The 17,556-nt window shown below is 36.0% G+C and overlaps 1 protein-coding gene across 1 annotated transcript in view; it reads right to left on the reverse strand.

Annotated features, from left to right (window-relative positions):
- Positions 1-2,568: 2,568 nt before the first annotated feature.
- Positions 2,569-17,556, reverse strand: part of LOC150080627 (dual specificity tyrosine-phosphorylation-regulated kinase 1A-like) — a 332,070-nt gene continuing 317,082 nt past the window's right edge. Inside the window, exons 8-9 of the mRNA XM_090380761.1 lie at positions 10,477-10,828; positions 2,569-2,744 (exon numbers count right to left, since the gene is read on the reverse strand). Coding sequence (XP_090236887.1) covers positions 2,569-2,744; positions 10,477-10,828 — 528 coding nt within the window. The remainder of the gene's footprint in view (positions 2,745-10,476; positions 10,829-17,556) is intronic.

A 17,556-nucleotide genomic window follows, 5' to 3' on the forward strand; every position in this document is an offset into this window, starting at 1 on the left:
CAATTGTAGACAAACTGAATATGTGTGGAAATTTGAATTTAGCCAGTGGGTGGTTGATAATTGGAACAAACTTCCATCTGTTGTAGTGGAGGTCAGCAACTTAAATAAGTTCAAAGCAGAACTAGACAAACATCTGGAGTGAATGGATGGGTGAAATGGGAAGGGTGGTTTTTTTTTTTTTTTTTGGCTGATGCTATATAAGCTTGCTTTATTGCATCATATGTCCTATTAATGCTAAGCCAAGGACCAACAGGAAGCAAGACTGATGGCATATATTAAGATACAAGTAAATACATTGCATAATGATCAAAGCCATTATGACTCTTTCAAAACAGTCCGAACACGTGCCGCCACCTACCAACATCTATTTACTGTCCAACTTCAAACTCACAGAAACCAACTTTTCATCTTCATTGTTTATTCGTTCAACTGCTGTTTTCTGGAACAACCTTCCTTCTTGACAATTACATTCTATAGAAGTTCAAGTCTGTCAACAAATACCTTCTTTCATCTTCTGAACCTCCAACCTAAACACGGTACTAAGTACTATAAGTTCTAATACGTCTCGTGGTTGGGGTTTTCATTTAAAAAAATAAAAAAGTATACAAATGTTCATACATACATCTAAGTAAGCATAATCTCCACCAAAACAAGACATTCAAAATCAAGAGGACCCGCTGTTTACAGATGGAACGAAAGGGTGGACTTACAAAGAAAGGCTTAAGTTCTGCAAATTGCAACATCTGGAGACTAGGCACCTGCAAGGTGATCTGTTTGAGTTGTATAAGGCCTTGAATGGGTTGAGTAGGCTCAATTCTGATGGGATTCTTCCTCTTGCTCAGATTACGAACCTGAGATGGCATAAATTTAAATTGAGGAAAGGCAGTTATAGAATAGATGAGTGGAAATTTGACTTTAGCAAGTGGGTAGTTGATTGCTGGAACAAACTTCCATCTGTCATTGTGGAAGTTGATAGCTTAAATAAATTCAAGGAAGAACTGGACAAACAGAGAGAATGGATGTGTGAAATGTTTTTTTTTTTTTTTTTTTGGCTTATACTACATAAGCTTGCTTTCTTGCATCACATGCCTTGCTTACTACTACTACATTGTTAAGGTTTCTGCAATGGAAGAGGGTCAGATAACGGAATAATGGAAGAGGGTCAGTTTCTGCAATGGAAGAAGAACGGCTTAAGTTTTGCAAATTACAGTGTCTGGTGACTAGGCACCGGCAAGGTGGTCTGATAGAGGGGTATAAAGCCTTGAATGGTTTGAGCATGCTCAATGCCAATGGGATTCTTCCTCGGAATAATCACCTGAGAGGACAAATTCAAATCGAGGAAAGACAGATGTAGGATAGATGTGCGGAAATTTGCCTTTAGCCAGCAGGTAGTTGGAACAGACTTCCAACCCTTGTTGTGGAAGTTGATAGCCTAAATAAATTTAAGTCTCGGCTGGACAGGTATTTTGAACGAACGGAGGGGTGAAATGGGGGTGGTTTTTTGGCTGATGCTGTATAAGCTTGCAACATATGCCTCTACTAATGCTAATGCTATTGCTAAACAAAGAACAGATGAAATTGAAAAATCTGTGGTTAAGAACAAACTTCTTAGCAATGCATGAGATGACACTGAGGGAGTGTGATCACAATAAGGGAGTAATCGATTACATGGTTCTTCATCAAATCAACAGTTGCTAATATGGGCACTTAAGGTCTGTGAGGGAGATCACAATTAAAGAGGAGGCCTATTCACACCAAGCTTGATGGGTTCTTCAAGCCTTCATTAGTATGCTCAAGAACAATTTCTACTTGTGGTTCAAGCTTTTAGTCCTCTGATGATGAATAAATGTGTTGCATTTTTTTTTAAAGACTTAAAAATAAAATGCCTGATATTTTTTAGATAAAAGTCAAATTACAGTGTTTGTTTTGAGATAAAAACTTAATATTTTATAGTGCGTGTGTGTGTAGTTTCATTAATCCACGCACCCCAATGTTCCCTTTAATTGATTTGAATTAATGGAGGTTTACTGTACTTGTACGAATGTTACAGCACTGGTTATATGAATTGTTTGTTTGTTATTTGGTTTTTAGGACTATTAGCAACTAAGGCCATATTGCTCCGGGAATATGCGGTGGTCATTCCCTTGACCTTTCCGCATCCTCCGTATTTGGTAGTGACGGGCTCGAACCCCGGTCTAATCAAGAAGCACTGCTGCTCCTTCCGACCTGGCTACGGAGGCGCCCGGTTATATGAATTATGACACAGCACATGTTATATGCATTATGGCACAGCACTGTGGTACTGTTTGATATTTATATGCATCAGACACAATGAATATGTTAACCAGTGTGCTCAGGAGATTTTCTTGTGCTGTTCTAGCAGTCACAAACAATTTCTCGTGGCTGTATTAAGGAAACTTTAAATAAAATATAACACAAAGCATGTACAAACTTGTATTGCATACTTTATTGAAAAACTTTTTTAAACATAAAAGCTTTTTATTAAAAAAAAAAACAGCAGGCACAAATTCAACTATATAAAAATATAACATAAAATTTTACAATCAATTATACATTAATAGTATAAAAATTTATTTCAATATCTAGTGGAATAGAAATTATCATGTCTCTTTCTTCCAAGGAAAGCCTTACGTCTGCTTCAAGATTACAATCCGTCAACTGTTTTTGGTATTTACTCTTAATGAAGTAAAGAGCATTAAGTGGTCTTTCACAGAAAACTGTTGCTGGAAACATTATCAAAATAAATTTAGCAATTGCAACTGTTCCTTTATACTCTTCTGAATTATTATTTTAATAATTCAGGGAATCACTTCCCAAAATTTAAAGTTTCAAGATAATTAATTATTTGCATTATATATTATTTGACATTTCTTTTATAAAACTATCTAAAAAAAAAAAAAGGAGGTAAATTGACCTATAACAGGAAGTCAGCTACAGTACTTTAAAGTTTAGGAAATTATCATTTATCAGTTTATGAAATTATCATTAAATCACTTCATTAAAGTAGTTTATTAATAGAACTAAACCATTAGGAAAAACCATTAAAATTAGAATGCAACTCTGCATCAATTTTATTTATTTATTTACTTTTGTAAATATACTGCTAAATCCTTAATATGAGACCAATGCTGTTATAACATTATCATAAAACTGAAAAAGATGCTTAATCTTTGATTCAAAACTTTTCTGTCCACACATGGTTATAACTAAGAAACACATCTGATTTTTATAATTAATGTTGCCAGTGGTGAATGCACTGATACCATCTTTTTATTGTCAATTTGACATCAGATATATTTGCCAATAGTTTTACGAGCTAGCTCTTCTTGATCTGTAATGCAATCAAGATTATATATTTTACTATTGAATTCCTCATTTCACAAACTCAATACAGTACACCGTTCACTTCACTTTTCATTAATCAGTACCATCAACAGGTGCAGCACAATTTCGTTGTACACATGTCTAACAGTTTTAAACTTTCTTTGACATAATATAAATATTTATTATCTTCATATTTTCAACCCTGGTCAGGCACATGAATTTTAAGAAAATACCATTGGTTGAAATTGAAATATACGGCATATATCGGAAGTTAAGCAGATTTTGTTGTCACTGTTTCTGTCTCAATACATAAAAAATGGATTTGTTGAGGGTTATTGCAACTTTGATATGCATAAACATACCCAGAAACTAGTTTCTGGATAATTTTTGAATAATATAATTTTCTGAGGTGACCAATTTGTCTTTTATGATGATACTACACATATTAGCATAGACACATGATGCAAGGAAGCAAGCTTATACAACATCAGCCAAAAAAAAAAAAAAACTCCTTTCCCATTTCATCCATTCATTCCAAAAGTCTGTCCCCTTCTTCCTTGAATTTATTTAAGCTATCAACTTCGACAAGGACAGATGGAAGTTTGTTCCAGCAATCAACAATCCGCTGGCTAAAGGCAAATTTCAGCACATCTATTCTATAACTGTCTTCCCAATTTCAGTTTATGACCGCTCAGGTTTGTAATATGAGCAAGAGGAAGAATCCCATTGGCATTCAAGGCCTCATACACTTCAATCAGATCACCTTGCAACTGCTTATCTCCAGATGCTGCAATTTGTACAACTGAAGCCTTTCTTGGTAAGAGTTTTGTTGCTGATAATCTATAAGAATCCCATGCATTTTTCTTCTCTGCTATAAATCTTATTAGGTCATCTTACATCCATTTGAGTCTAAACCTTGAACAGTATTTCTCAGTTGGTATGAAAAGCCTAGTAGCTTCCAAGATTAATTCCTTGAATTCTTCCCATTTAGAATTTCAGCTGGTAACTTCACTTGTTGGTCCCACTGTAGAGAATTTAATTTCTGAGACTGCTGTAGTCCCCTTTATGAAAGCAAAAACCCTTCCCTTTAACCCTGATGGTAGTTATATATTTAACTAAATTCCACATCAGTACAGTGTTCACTGCCACCTAGTCATTCCTTTATCTGTAAATTCTTAATGCATGAATAATCACTGTTGATAATCAGATCAGGAGTGTTACTCCCTCTGGTTGCCTCTTGAACATGCTACTGTACAAAACAATCATCGGCACCTTCTTAGACAGGTGGGCAGGAGTAGCAGTGCATAGCACACGCTTCTTGATTAGACCAGGGTTCGAGCCCATAACCACTAAATACGGAGGATGTGGTAAAGTCAGGGAATGACCACTGCGTATCCCCGGAGCAATATGGCCTTAGTTGCTAATGCTGCTAAAAACCAAAAATAACAAAACAATCATCCAGAAAATCCACAAATGTTTTGCTAGTGTGCGAGTGACCAACCCACAAGTTCCACTCAATATCTAGAAAGTTAATCTCCCATTATAAGAAATTCTGATTTACTGGCCCACTCTGTATAGCTGTTCATTCTACTCATCAGAGTGATTTTTCCAATAACACACTTCTACCCTCATTTTTGCTTTCCCAGTGCTTATTTCACACCAAACTGACTCATCATAGCACTGTCCACCAATGTCAACTGGATGCACTGCCTTAGATTGTATGTTTCTTAACAGCATAACCCCTCCTCCATTCCTTCCCTGTCTGTCTTTTCTGTACACATTGTACTTCCCAAATTCCAATTCTTCATTCCTTATATCTGTGTGAAACCACATCTCCGACATCCCAATAATATCTGTATTTGATGTCTTGACCAACACTCCAAATTCATCAAATTTATTTACTATACTCCTAGCATTAGTGTACATGCAAGTATACATGCACCTGTTCTTACTCTTAGTTACCCTAACACAGCCCATGTATTTACTTGTTTCATGATGATACCCAGGAGTTCCTGAAATCTCCAGCAACTTGCTTTCCGGGCTGCTGCTCATTCGAATAGAAGCAGTGTAAGAATCACTTCCACCAATGCCTGTGGCTACCATTAATGTATTAGTCTGTGGATCCCCCAAGCTAGCGGTGTTCCAACCCACCTAATATTGCCTTGATAGCATCAGCAAATAATCTCGCACCTTTATATTTAAGTGTATCCATCCCTGTAGAGGTAATCTATCCTGTTAACAAAAGCACAGGCCTAATTTATTTAATATTATGAATTAAATATGATAAATATGAGACCTAATATGATGAATTTGATGCTTAAATATCATACAAATAGCAGAATTTCTTATGCATTTTTGTTCAACACAAAAATATGCTTTCTCCCCCCCATTCCTTAATTAAAAAATTTTTATCCATCATAAAATTTTTCATTACATTTTGCTGGTAGAGGTGATTCTATTAATAAGTGCTTTTCTCTCAGCACTAATGCTAGGTTTGATCTCATACAAGTCTACTCAAACATTCTTTCAAAACTTTTCTTACATGTATAAGAGCAACTGAAATAAGTAAAATAAAATTCAAGTCACTAACATAATTAATTAATTAAGCAAAGAAAACACTGACTCAATGTGAGTTACAAGTTCTTACTGACTTGAGTAACAAGAATGTACTAAAGCAACCAAGAAATAAGGCACCAACTCAGCATTCTGATGGGCGTCTATTAGAGCTTGAAGTGTAGTGTAAATGCCCTCGACGAAATGAATGAGGGGCCCATCAAGCTCTCAGCTGCCCAGCTCAATGGCAGAGCTCACTCTTGTGCATCCGGCAACACAGAGGCAATCTCCAAGACAGAATGCACTGGTCCCAAAGGAACTAGTTAATGTGGGTGACTCTATAGTCAGGGAGACAGGGGAATATACTACGCAAGAAGGATATAGGTGGAACAGGACCAGGGTATGTCTGCCAGGTGCAAAAGTTGATGACAGAGCAGATATCATCTTTTAAGGGCACAAAAGGTGATATTGTTGTACACGGAACTAATGACATTAAGAGTAAGAGATCTGCAGATTTTACTCAACAAGCAAAGGTCAATGTTGAAAAAAAGTCGGAGTTTGGGTTGAATGTGAATGCATCTGCAATTCTGCCAGGAAACGATAGGCTGGAGTATATGATAGCCTTGTCGATCAAACTGGCCCTGGAGAGATTGTGCAAGCTCAAAGGGTAGAATTTTTTTCAGTGCGGTGTGTGCTTGTTGACAGGAGAGACACTGCTTCTACAGGCATGTCGTTGTTGTTATTTGGTTTTTAGGAGCATTAGCAACTAAGGCCACACTGCTCCGGGAATATGCGGTGGTCATTCCCTGACATTTCTGCATCCTCTGTATTTGGTGATCCCGGGCTCGAACTTTGGTCTAATCAAGAAGCATGTGCTACGCACTGCTGCTCCTTCCCACCTGGCTACGGAGGCGCCTTCTACAGGGACGGGGGGGGTACACTTAAATAGAAAGGGTGTAAGAATATTTGCTAATGCTATCGAGGCAGTATTAGGTGGGTTGGAAAACTGCTAGCTTGGGGGGGGGATATATATAGACTAAAAGGTTAACAGTGGCAGCAGGCAGAGGCAAAAGTGATTCTTGCACTACTTCTATTAGAATGAGCAGCAGCCTGGAAAGCAAGGTAATGAAGATTTCCAGGACTGCTGACAGTCATAGTGGAACAAGTAAATACATGGGCTTTGTGAGTGTAACTAACAGCAGAAACAGGTGCATGTACACCAATGCTAGGAGTATCGTTAATAAATTTGATGAGCTTGAAGGGCTAGTCAAGACAACAGAGGCAGATATTTGTTGAGATATCAGAGACATGGTGTTGCACAGACATAAGCAGTGCAGAATTGGAATTTGGGGAGTACAATGTGTACAGAAAGGATTGACAGGACAGGAAGGGAGGACGGGTTATGCTGTTAGTTAAGAAACGCATCAAATCTAAGGAAGTGCATCCAATTGATGTTGACAATGCAACGTTGACTCTGTTTGGTGTGACATAAGCACTGGAAAAGGAAATATGAGAGTTGGTGTGTATTATAGGCCTAATGAATCTGATGAGTACAATGAACAGTTGTACAGAGAAACAGAATGGCCAGTAAATCAGAGTGTCTTGTAATGGGGTTCCAGATATTGACTGGAACTTGTGGATTGGTCACTCGCACACTAGCAAAAATTGTGGATTTACTGGATGACTTTTCTACAGCAACATGTTCAAGAGGCAACCAGAGGGAGTAATACTCTTGATCTAATTATCAGCAGTGATTATTCATGCATTAAGAATTTGCAGATAAAGGAACCATTGGGTGACAGTGATCATAATGTACTGATGTGGGAATTACTTAAAGATGGAACTACCATCAAAGCTAAAGGGAAGGGCTTCTGCTTTCGTAAAGGTGACTACAGGGGTCTCATACAGTTTATAAATACTATATGGTGGGACCAACTGATGATGATACCAACGTTGAATTCTAAATGGGAAGCCTTCAGGGCTTAATTTTGGAGGCTACTACGCTTTTCATTCCAACTAAGAAATACTGTTCAAGGCTTAGGCCTAAATGGATATCAGGTGAATTAATGAGGCTTGTGGCAGAGAAGAAAAATGCATGGGATGCATATAAATTATCAGGTGACACAGAAGCCTATGGCATATATGAACTAGTCTATAATCAAGTCACAAAGGAAGTTAGGCAGGCAAAGGGAGATTATGAGACATCTTTGGCAAAGGATGCAAAGAAAACAGCAGAGTTCTTTATTTATATAAACTCTAAAGGAAAGGGGTGAATCAGATTGGACCACTTAACACAGATGGGTTGACTATTGATGATCATGCCCACGTAGCTGATAAACTGAGTGAGTATTTTGCATCTACATTCACACATGAGGAGAGTGCCAGAAGTTAATCAAACTCTAACAGAGAGCCGAGTGATTTTGTAATAACAGAGCAAAGTGGAGGAGAAATTGTTGAAATTACACATAAAAAGCATATAAACAGGCACATAAAGAGTGGACGGGATCTATCCAGTTATATTAAAGGAGGTAGCAAAGGAAGTAAGAAAACCCTTAGCAATAATTATGAGAGATCCCTTGGACACATGGGACTTCCCCCATGTACTGTAGATGTGCAAATGTATCACCAATTCACAAAGGGGGTTCAAAAGGTGACACAAATAACTACAGACCTGTTAGTTTAACTTGTGTTCCAGGGAAAATAATACAATCACTGGTTAAAGGAGCATTGCAGAATCATCTAGACAAGACTGCAGTAATAGTTAAGAGACAGATGGGTTTATTAAAGGGAGGTCTTGTCTGACCAATTTGACTGGATACTATGATGTGGTTACAAAGGAACTGAATGCCAAAAATAATTTTGATATCATAATCTTGGATTTCAGGAAAGCTTTTGATACTGTTGCACGTGGAAAACCGCTGTACAAATTTGATGGCATTAACCATAAGTTGCTACAATGGATAAAGGGATGGTTGAATGGGAGACGACAGAGAGTGGTAATCAATGGACACTGCTCTTCGTGGACAAATATTATTAGTGGAGTTCCTCAGGGTGCATTGTTGGACCCATTGTTGTTTTGTATATTTGTCAATGATATTGATGAAGGTATATCAGATTTAATGTCCAAGTTTGCAGATGATACAAAGGTTTGCAGGGTTGTTAATGACAATAAAGACAGTATGCTACTCCAATTGGATCTAGATAAGGAAAATGGGCTGAAAAGTGGCAACTGAAGTTTAACATTGACAAATGCAAAGTACTGCATATGGTAGCAGGAACCCAAGAGAAACATACCAAATGTGTGGTATTACACTCAAGGAAGTGGGAAGTGAAAAAGACCTTGGGGTAATTGTGCAGTCAAAGATGAAGTTTGCTGAGCAGTGCAGATGGGCAGGTCATGAAGTCATGTCAACGATATTTAGGAATTTTGCTAGCAGGGACAAGGAGGTGATTATCCCATTATACAAAGCAATGGTTAAGCCACACCTTGTGTGCTGTGTACAGGTCTGGAGGCCCCATTTTAGGAAGGATGTAGAGTTGCTAGAACAAGTACAAAGAAGGGCAACAAGATTGGTGACGGGAACAAAGGGGGTGCCCTTACCATGAAAGGCTTAAGTTTTGCAAATTGCAACACCAGGAGAGTAGGCACCTGCGAGGTGATCTGATAGAGGTGTATAAGGCCTTGAATGGGTTGAGCAAGCTGAATGCTGATGGGATTCTTCTTCTTGCTCAGATTAACAACCTGAGGGGGCACAGATTCCAATTGAGAAAAGACAGTCGTAGAATAGATGTGCAAAATTCACCTTTAGCCAGTGGGTGTTGATTGGTGGAACAGACTTCCATCTTTTGTTGTGGAAGTTGATAGGTGGTAGATGACTTTCATCAACAGGTGAAATACCACCAATTTGCTTATTGGAGGCTTGAAGTGGTGAAACCCATGTTTAGTCTCTAGAACAAAGTTTCCGGCATTCCCCCCCCCATACTTCTCCTTCAACCCATATAGGTTTTGATACCTTTCGTGTTGGGGTTTTCATAAAAAATAAATAAATAAATAAATAAATTTAAAGCTGAGCTGGATAGGCATTTGGAAAGAATGGAGGGGTGAAATGGGAGGGGTTTGTTTTTTTTTTGGCTGATGCTGCATAAGCTTGCTTTCTTGCATCGTATGCCTCTACTAATGCTAATAACATGTGATGATTTCTGATTGAAGTTCAATTGTCAGTATTTGAATCTATTGATGTTCCTCACAAGCTGAATGTACTGATATTCCTCACGTTATACCTGATGTTATAAGTAAATACCAATTACAAAAAATGATTTCTGATTGAAATTCAAATATCATCATTTTCAGTAAATATGAATGTATTGATGTTCCTGCTTGCAAATGTTCTTTTTACAAAGATCATTCGTTGACACTGTTTTAATTTTTTATTTATTTATTTATTTTTTTTTTTAATTCCATTTACTGGAACTTGGTGGCCACCCTTCAAAACCACAGGTCTACATAATAGAATTTTGAAATATCCAACACAAAAATAGAAAAAAACAAATAAACTTGCTAGCAAATAAAATACTTACTACTAGCTGGTAAACTAAAAGTAGTATTTCCTCCACTTCTTTCTTTGGAAGCACCTCTTTCTTCTTTACTAATATTATCACTGTCTGTGGAACAGCGGTCACCTAAATTGCAACTACTGATGTCATTTGTGTTTGTGCTTTCATCAGTCATTCGTTTAAAAAAACTGTGTTGTAGGGCATGATATGGTGTAATCCGAGTTTTTGGATCAAAGTCTAACATCCTTACAATTAAATCTTTAAATTTTAAATAATCTGATATTGTATGCCCTGGTTCTCCTGACCTTCTACCACCTGGGCCTCCTGTTTCAACACCAAGAATACGATTTAGGCCTCTTGTTCCTGAAGATTTGTACTATGAAGTGAAAGAAACCATAAAAAAATAATGTTAATATTAAAAACAAAATCCCTCTCCCCCCCCCAAAAAAGGAAGTTTTATTCAAAATAATTTTATAAATTTGTTATAAAGCTTTACATCGATGCCATTATGGGACTGATATAAATCCACATACTAGTTTTACAGAACATTTATTTATTCTGTTTGAATGAATGTTGCAAAGAAATTAATGAGTAGAACTGAGTAACTTCTTTAGAACTTTGGCTATTAGAAATATGCCAAAATAAAATAATATCAAGTATCAAGTAAAATAAAATAAAATTAATATCATCTTAGTTCACGTGTGTGGGATGGGGAGGGGATTCCTGTGCACTTTTTAAAGGAATCTTAATTCATTTCTTGGAAATAATAAAAATAACAGCTAAACAAAAAAAAAAAAAAAAAAGTTGATATTTATTAGGTTCAGCTGTTGGGATCACTGTGTTTAAAGGTGAAATTTAATTTTTTAGATAGAAAAAAAAAACTGGCCGATTTTTATTTTTAAGGCTTAAAATATAGTTTACTTTATTTCATATGCTGACCACTTGGGTCAACTATATAAGAACATATTTATATAACTGAAAGTTGTTAATAGATCTAACCAAAATAATAAGAATTTTAGTATAGGATGAATATTTTTTTATTGTTATTATGAACATTTTAACTTACATTTTCTTATTCACTGCTGATTTTAATATAAACTTCTTTTGATAAAAACCACCACTTAACAAAACTGTGCAGAGACACTATTCTGCAACTTTTGTAATGTCAAGAGGTGTGAATATGCAATGCAATCACTCTTTTTTTTTTTTTTCTTTTTTTTTTTAACCTAGAATTAAAATTTTACATTTCACGAAAATATAAAGACAATGCTTCAAATTATTATATAAAAAATATACAGAACTTTGCTGATATTTCCTAAGTTTTATTACAAAATACGACTGGATATTTCATATGCATGCATGCATACACACACACATATATTTGGTTTAATCAGTAGTTCTGCAACCCTATGTACTGCCAGCAAGCAAAATAGAATTTGTTGCCCTAAACGTTGAATACTAATAAACGATAACCAATCAGAAAGCAATTCCAAAAATATTTTTGGCACCCTCCTGAACTGCGAATGCCTATCTTGCCTACCCTCTTTTGGGGCAGTCCTGGGTTTAATCATCACTACAGACAGTACAATTTGTATTTGTGCAATATTCAAAAGTTTTGTCATTCTATCTCTAATTAGATTAGAACACACTACACAAGCCAAGAGAAGCTTTTCTTATTCTGAAAATCTCACCAAAAGCAATGTCTTCATGAGGAGAATGTCTTCATGTTCTTGGTTTTGGTGTAGTTGCAGCTCAATAAAAGCATTATGTCCACTATGTATATTCTTTGTCAGAGACTTCCAAATTTTGAATCTCCTCTGTTAGTTCTCCACAGGCTTAAAATATCTTCACACTATTCTGTTAAATTCATGTGTTGCCAATGTTACTCTCTAAACTTCACAACTTACTCAGAACTATTTGGCTTCTTTAAAACAACTTTTTCCAATTAACTTTTTTAACAGTACAATCATTTTTCTTGGTGATTTTAATGTCACAACTCTAGCGGGTGCTTATTTTCTATATGCATGGATGTAGCTGATTGATGCTTTCACAATTACTAATGATCATACACAGATTCATTTACCTATCAGAATACCATACAATCAGTGGTGAGCTGTGAATATTTTAACAATGGGCTCACAGTTTTTCCGACTTTCTACCAAGTAATTTAATCGGTCATGGAAGTGACATCATCTGCAGTTTCCACCAGAGGCACTTCCCACGCTTGCACTTCTAGTAGTGTGATTAGTGCGCGTGATGCATTTTTTGTGACTGCCGGTATGATGATATCTCGAGTCAGGAGAGGATTCAGAGGTGGGGAGGTCAGATGGGGCTTGTTACCCCCTTAACCATGCATATAAGGTCTATTTAAAAAAAAAAAAAAAAAAAACGTAAAAGCCTGGTCATCATGCTTCCCCTTACGATGTTACCTGGATACGCTAGAATCTGGAGTTCTTTTTTGAATTTTTGAATAGTATGATGTCACAATCCTACTTTCTGAAGTTACTACTGCAGTAAGTATTATTACAACAATACAAGTATTTGTCATATGACTGTGAGAATACAAGTGTTTATCATATGACTGTAACAATACAAGTGTTTATCATATGACTGTAACAATACAAATATTTATCAATTTATTTTTTTCGTCTCACATTTTCGTTACATTCCATTGTTAGGTGCTCCTAACAGCTGTTTCAACTGCAAGATCAATACTTCAATTGACGATGTTTTCTTGAGACATTTAGATGTATGCTTGCAATCGGAAGTATACATCTCTTACTTTAGTTATCATAAATCCATTGTATCTTGTCTTCCAGAAATTATGAAAATTTGCGAATGTTCAATAAAATATTTACAATACAAAAGCTCTTTTATTTCGTAATCAATAAACAAATCAAAATACCTAAAAGAAATGCGAAGGATGTTTCACAAACCATCTACCGCATGTGCCGAGCACATGCACAACTTTTTATTAATCTTTTTTTTAACAACTAGGGAAATATATTGGATACATTTTTTCATGATAAAATTCTAATATTGTGAATAAAAAATAACACAAAATATTTTCCATATCACATATAACATAAAAACTATATAACAAATAATATATAACATATGTTATTTGTTATATAACTATATAACATATAACAAAGCATTCCACAATATAAAAACAAATATTACATGAAAAAAAAAAATGATTAGACAAATATTCAAGAAAAATTTATTCTAAAAATTGTCACATACAATTTACTTCTTTATTAATATTTGTTGTCAATCTGCTTTGCTCAATAGCTGAGTGATGATTTGACGTAACGATCTGGATCAAATTGAAGCCATGGTTTTCCATTTAGATCATAATAATCTGCAACGTGTTTAATTGTCAACATTATTCATTCATTCACTCAATATTATTCATCGCTTAAAGCTCGCTCATCTTCAGCACTGCTAATTGCAATCGTTTCAAAGATATTTCTGGCTTTCTTAATTGAAAAGGGAATTTCACTCGATTTTAAAGATAAACTGTCTTCGACAAAATCTCTAAAATCATTAATTTTTATTTCATATTTCATCAGAAAACTTTTTTTTTTTTTTTTTTTTTTGATTTGGTAGTTATTGGCGCATCGGCTTCTGTGGCCATATTGCACCTCCCAAGGTTTTTGCAGTACTTTGATCCAAGCCCGAGGCGGGAATCGAACCCACGACCTTTGGGTTGCCGGGCAGGTACTTTACCCACTCGGCTAGCCCGGTCGGCATCAGAAAACTTAAATTTCACACTGAAAAGTCAGTTTAATAATCCCGAATATTTAACTTTTGATTCAAAATGTTTGCACAAAGTGGGATAATTCCTTCAACCCGCAATTTCCATCCGCAAGCAACGAACTGCTCATCGTGGCCCAAACACATGACTGATCTTTATAGTTTCCATATCAAGTTCTTTAGCAATCATCCTTAATTCGTGCAAGGTTTTTTGGAGATTGGTGATATAATTCATACAGTTGTTTTTTATTTTTAATTATTGTCCCTATGCCATTATAATTATTTTAGAACATTTCCTACACAGTGAAAGCCTCGACGAAGTTTCAAAATCTATCAACATTTCTTCTTCACAAAGTTCATATAATATTTTAGTTGCCTCAACCCCTCCACCTCTACGTTGCTACTGTCAGTCTGTCACTAGTTCTTTGAATATTGTGCACAATATCGGAATCACACAGATATTCAGCTACTGTGACCATGTAAACATAGAGAGGAGAAATTTACTGGAAGGTGTGGATCACTCACTTCTCCGAAAAACATATGTCAGAGTAAAGGGGAACCACAACACAGCTTGACCAGAGGCTATTATCCATGTCGGGAATCTTCTTAATCCTCTGAGTGGCTATGGAAAGCAGATTGGCAAGCGCAACTATGAACGCAGGTTTTAGGGACACCACTAACATTATAAAACGGTAATCACTTTCACCCTTAATTCGTGCTTTCTAATTACCTAAATTGCCAAAAGGCCAAAGGTGAGAACAATGCATACACAGTTGTGGCTCGTAATCCATTCGTTACATGGAACTTTTCTTCGTTCAAGGGAAACTATTTTAAATGTAATTACCAAGGGAATCAAAAAATTTCGCTATAAAGAAGTTCATTAAACAGAGGTCCAACAATAATTAAATCAAAAATGAAACAATTTAAAAATACATAACCGATCGAATGCTGGGGATGGTGCCCCACTCATCCCGCAGTAGTTTCGGCTCTTGATACTCAATAATTGCATTCAAGATTTCATTTGTAAAATAAATGATCTTCTCAATAAAGGGCTTGCAAATTTTGAAAAAAAAAATAACAATGGGCTCTTGCGAGCCCACTATAGCTCACCACTGCATACAATCCTAATCACACTCTTAACTGTTACAATCTTTATTTCACCAACAAAAATTCAAAGTATACAGTTAATGGAGCCACTCTTCCACAGGTATTCTCAGCCTCATGTCATTTAGCACTGCAAAAATGTGAAATGGAATGATGTGTGCTGGATTACTGTTTTAAATCTTCTGATCCTGTTAGTGAAATTATTCTTGTTGAGATGAAATACAGTATTCCTCATTCTACTCTAAAATCTCATCCTTTACCTAAACCTTGGTTTCTAATAAATGTGCTAAGACTCTTCAAAATAAGAACACAGCATATCATAACTGGCTTGTATTCAACTCTCCAGCTTCATTTTCTATCTATGTTGACAATTGTAATAAATGAAAAACAATTACTAATTAATCCCAGCTTGATTTTTAACAGGATAAGAGTAGAAAACTTGCTTTTTGTCTAAATGGTAGTCTAGCATACTAGTCTCTGGCTAAAGTTATTGGCCAAAACTTCTGTTACAACCTGATAGTTCTACTGCATCATCAGCTAAAAATAAAGCTTGCTTATTAGCAGCCTACTTTTCCTCTAGCACTGCACTGCACTGCACTTATGTTGAAAAATTACTTTTTTTCATACAAATCCAGATACTGAATGCCTCCTGTGTCCTGTCTTTCCAAGAGAAACAGAGGTATTCTGAATAACCTTGATGTTAAGAAGTCTCCAACAGATTTGCTCATATCTAACAAGTTTAGAAAAAGGATGACATATCCTGTCTTCCAATTGTCATACCAGTGCACTTACCTTTACTCTTTCCAAAACAAAGCAATGGATAAATTTATCAGCAAACAATTCTTAAAATTATTTCTAAACCTAATATCTAATGACTCATGTTACACTTCTTTTGAAAAAATTCAATGTAAAACTATTGAGACCGAAGCAGTTGCTCTTGACCATTCCAAAACTTTTGATCACATTTGGGTATAAATATCTTCTAAACAAGCTCCCATGTTATGGATTGCCTTCCATTTTTTTGCAACTGGGCAGTCAGTTTTCTTTTCCTCGAGTTGTTTGTTTGTTTGTTTGTTATTTGGTTTTTAGGAGCATTAGCAACTAAGGCCATATTGCTCCGGGAGATGCGGTGGTCATTTCCTGACCTTTCCGCATCTTCCGTATTTGGTGGTGACGGGCTCGAACCCCGGTCTAATCAAGAAGCGTGTGCTACGCACCGCTGCTCCTTCCCACCTGGCTACGGAGGCGCCCCTCGAGTTGTATATTCATGACTTTCTTCCATTGAGTTGAAATCTTGTCCATATGCCATGACAGAGCAACAGATTATACTACAGTTCTCAAATATAGACCACTAGTCGCTTAAATTAAATGCCAATGTCCAAATTATTCTCAAATGTGGAAGAAAAGTGTAAGCATGAACACAACTATATTGTGTAAATGTATACTTTAGCATTTTTGCTTTTTCTGGATGAAAACACAGTTTCCATAAGTAAAACACCATGCAATTCTTGCCTAAGACTGACTAACTCAGTCAAGTTGTGAAAAAAGGCTGTAAAAATTCCTTGCACCATTGATTGGATCTGAACCTTTTCCATCTGGTTTGAAATGGACCTGCTGCTCTCACACTCATATTCGATAACAGGCGAGACCATATTTCTTTACTGGGGATTACTCTGGCCTCTAATTTATATTGGCATAACCACATTTAAAGAGGGCGCTGACTCTCTTTAAAAATTACAGCTGTGAATTACAGGCTCCAAAAAAGCGATAAATGTTTGCCATTTTATTTACCTAATTGTTATTTTATATTGTACTTTATATGTAGTTTTATAGTTTTAGTTACGCTGGTTATTTTTAATTTAGATAAGAGTTTTTGTAGATTACTACTGAATACAGGCGGGCTTCGATTAATGCAATTAATTCGTCCCGCGAGCGCATTGCGCAAAATGGAAACGTGTTAATCGAATATCATAACCAATATGAAAAATTATAACTGGTCCTTGACCTTCTGGAATGTCCATAAAGAATTTTAAAAATACTTTTAAATAACTTTTGAACTGTATATAATGTAAAAGATAATGAAAATAAATATGGAATAAAATGTTTATTGCATAAAACAGCGGTTCTTAAACTGTGCGCCGCGGAATATTTTAAATTTTCGAGGGAAACACAGCGATACTTGACCGCGCGAACTACTAGCTCGAGGTAGTTCACAGTTTCAGCATTTCTTATTAAGTTGTT

Source organism: Mastigoproctus giganteus, chromosome 9 (assembly GCF_048544385.1).
Source record: "Mastigoproctus giganteus isolate SK-2022 chromosome 9, ASM4854438v1, whole genome shotgun sequence".
Lineage (NCBI taxonomy): Eukaryota > Metazoa > Arthropoda > Arachnida > Uropygi > Thelyphonidae > Mastigoproctus > Mastigoproctus giganteus.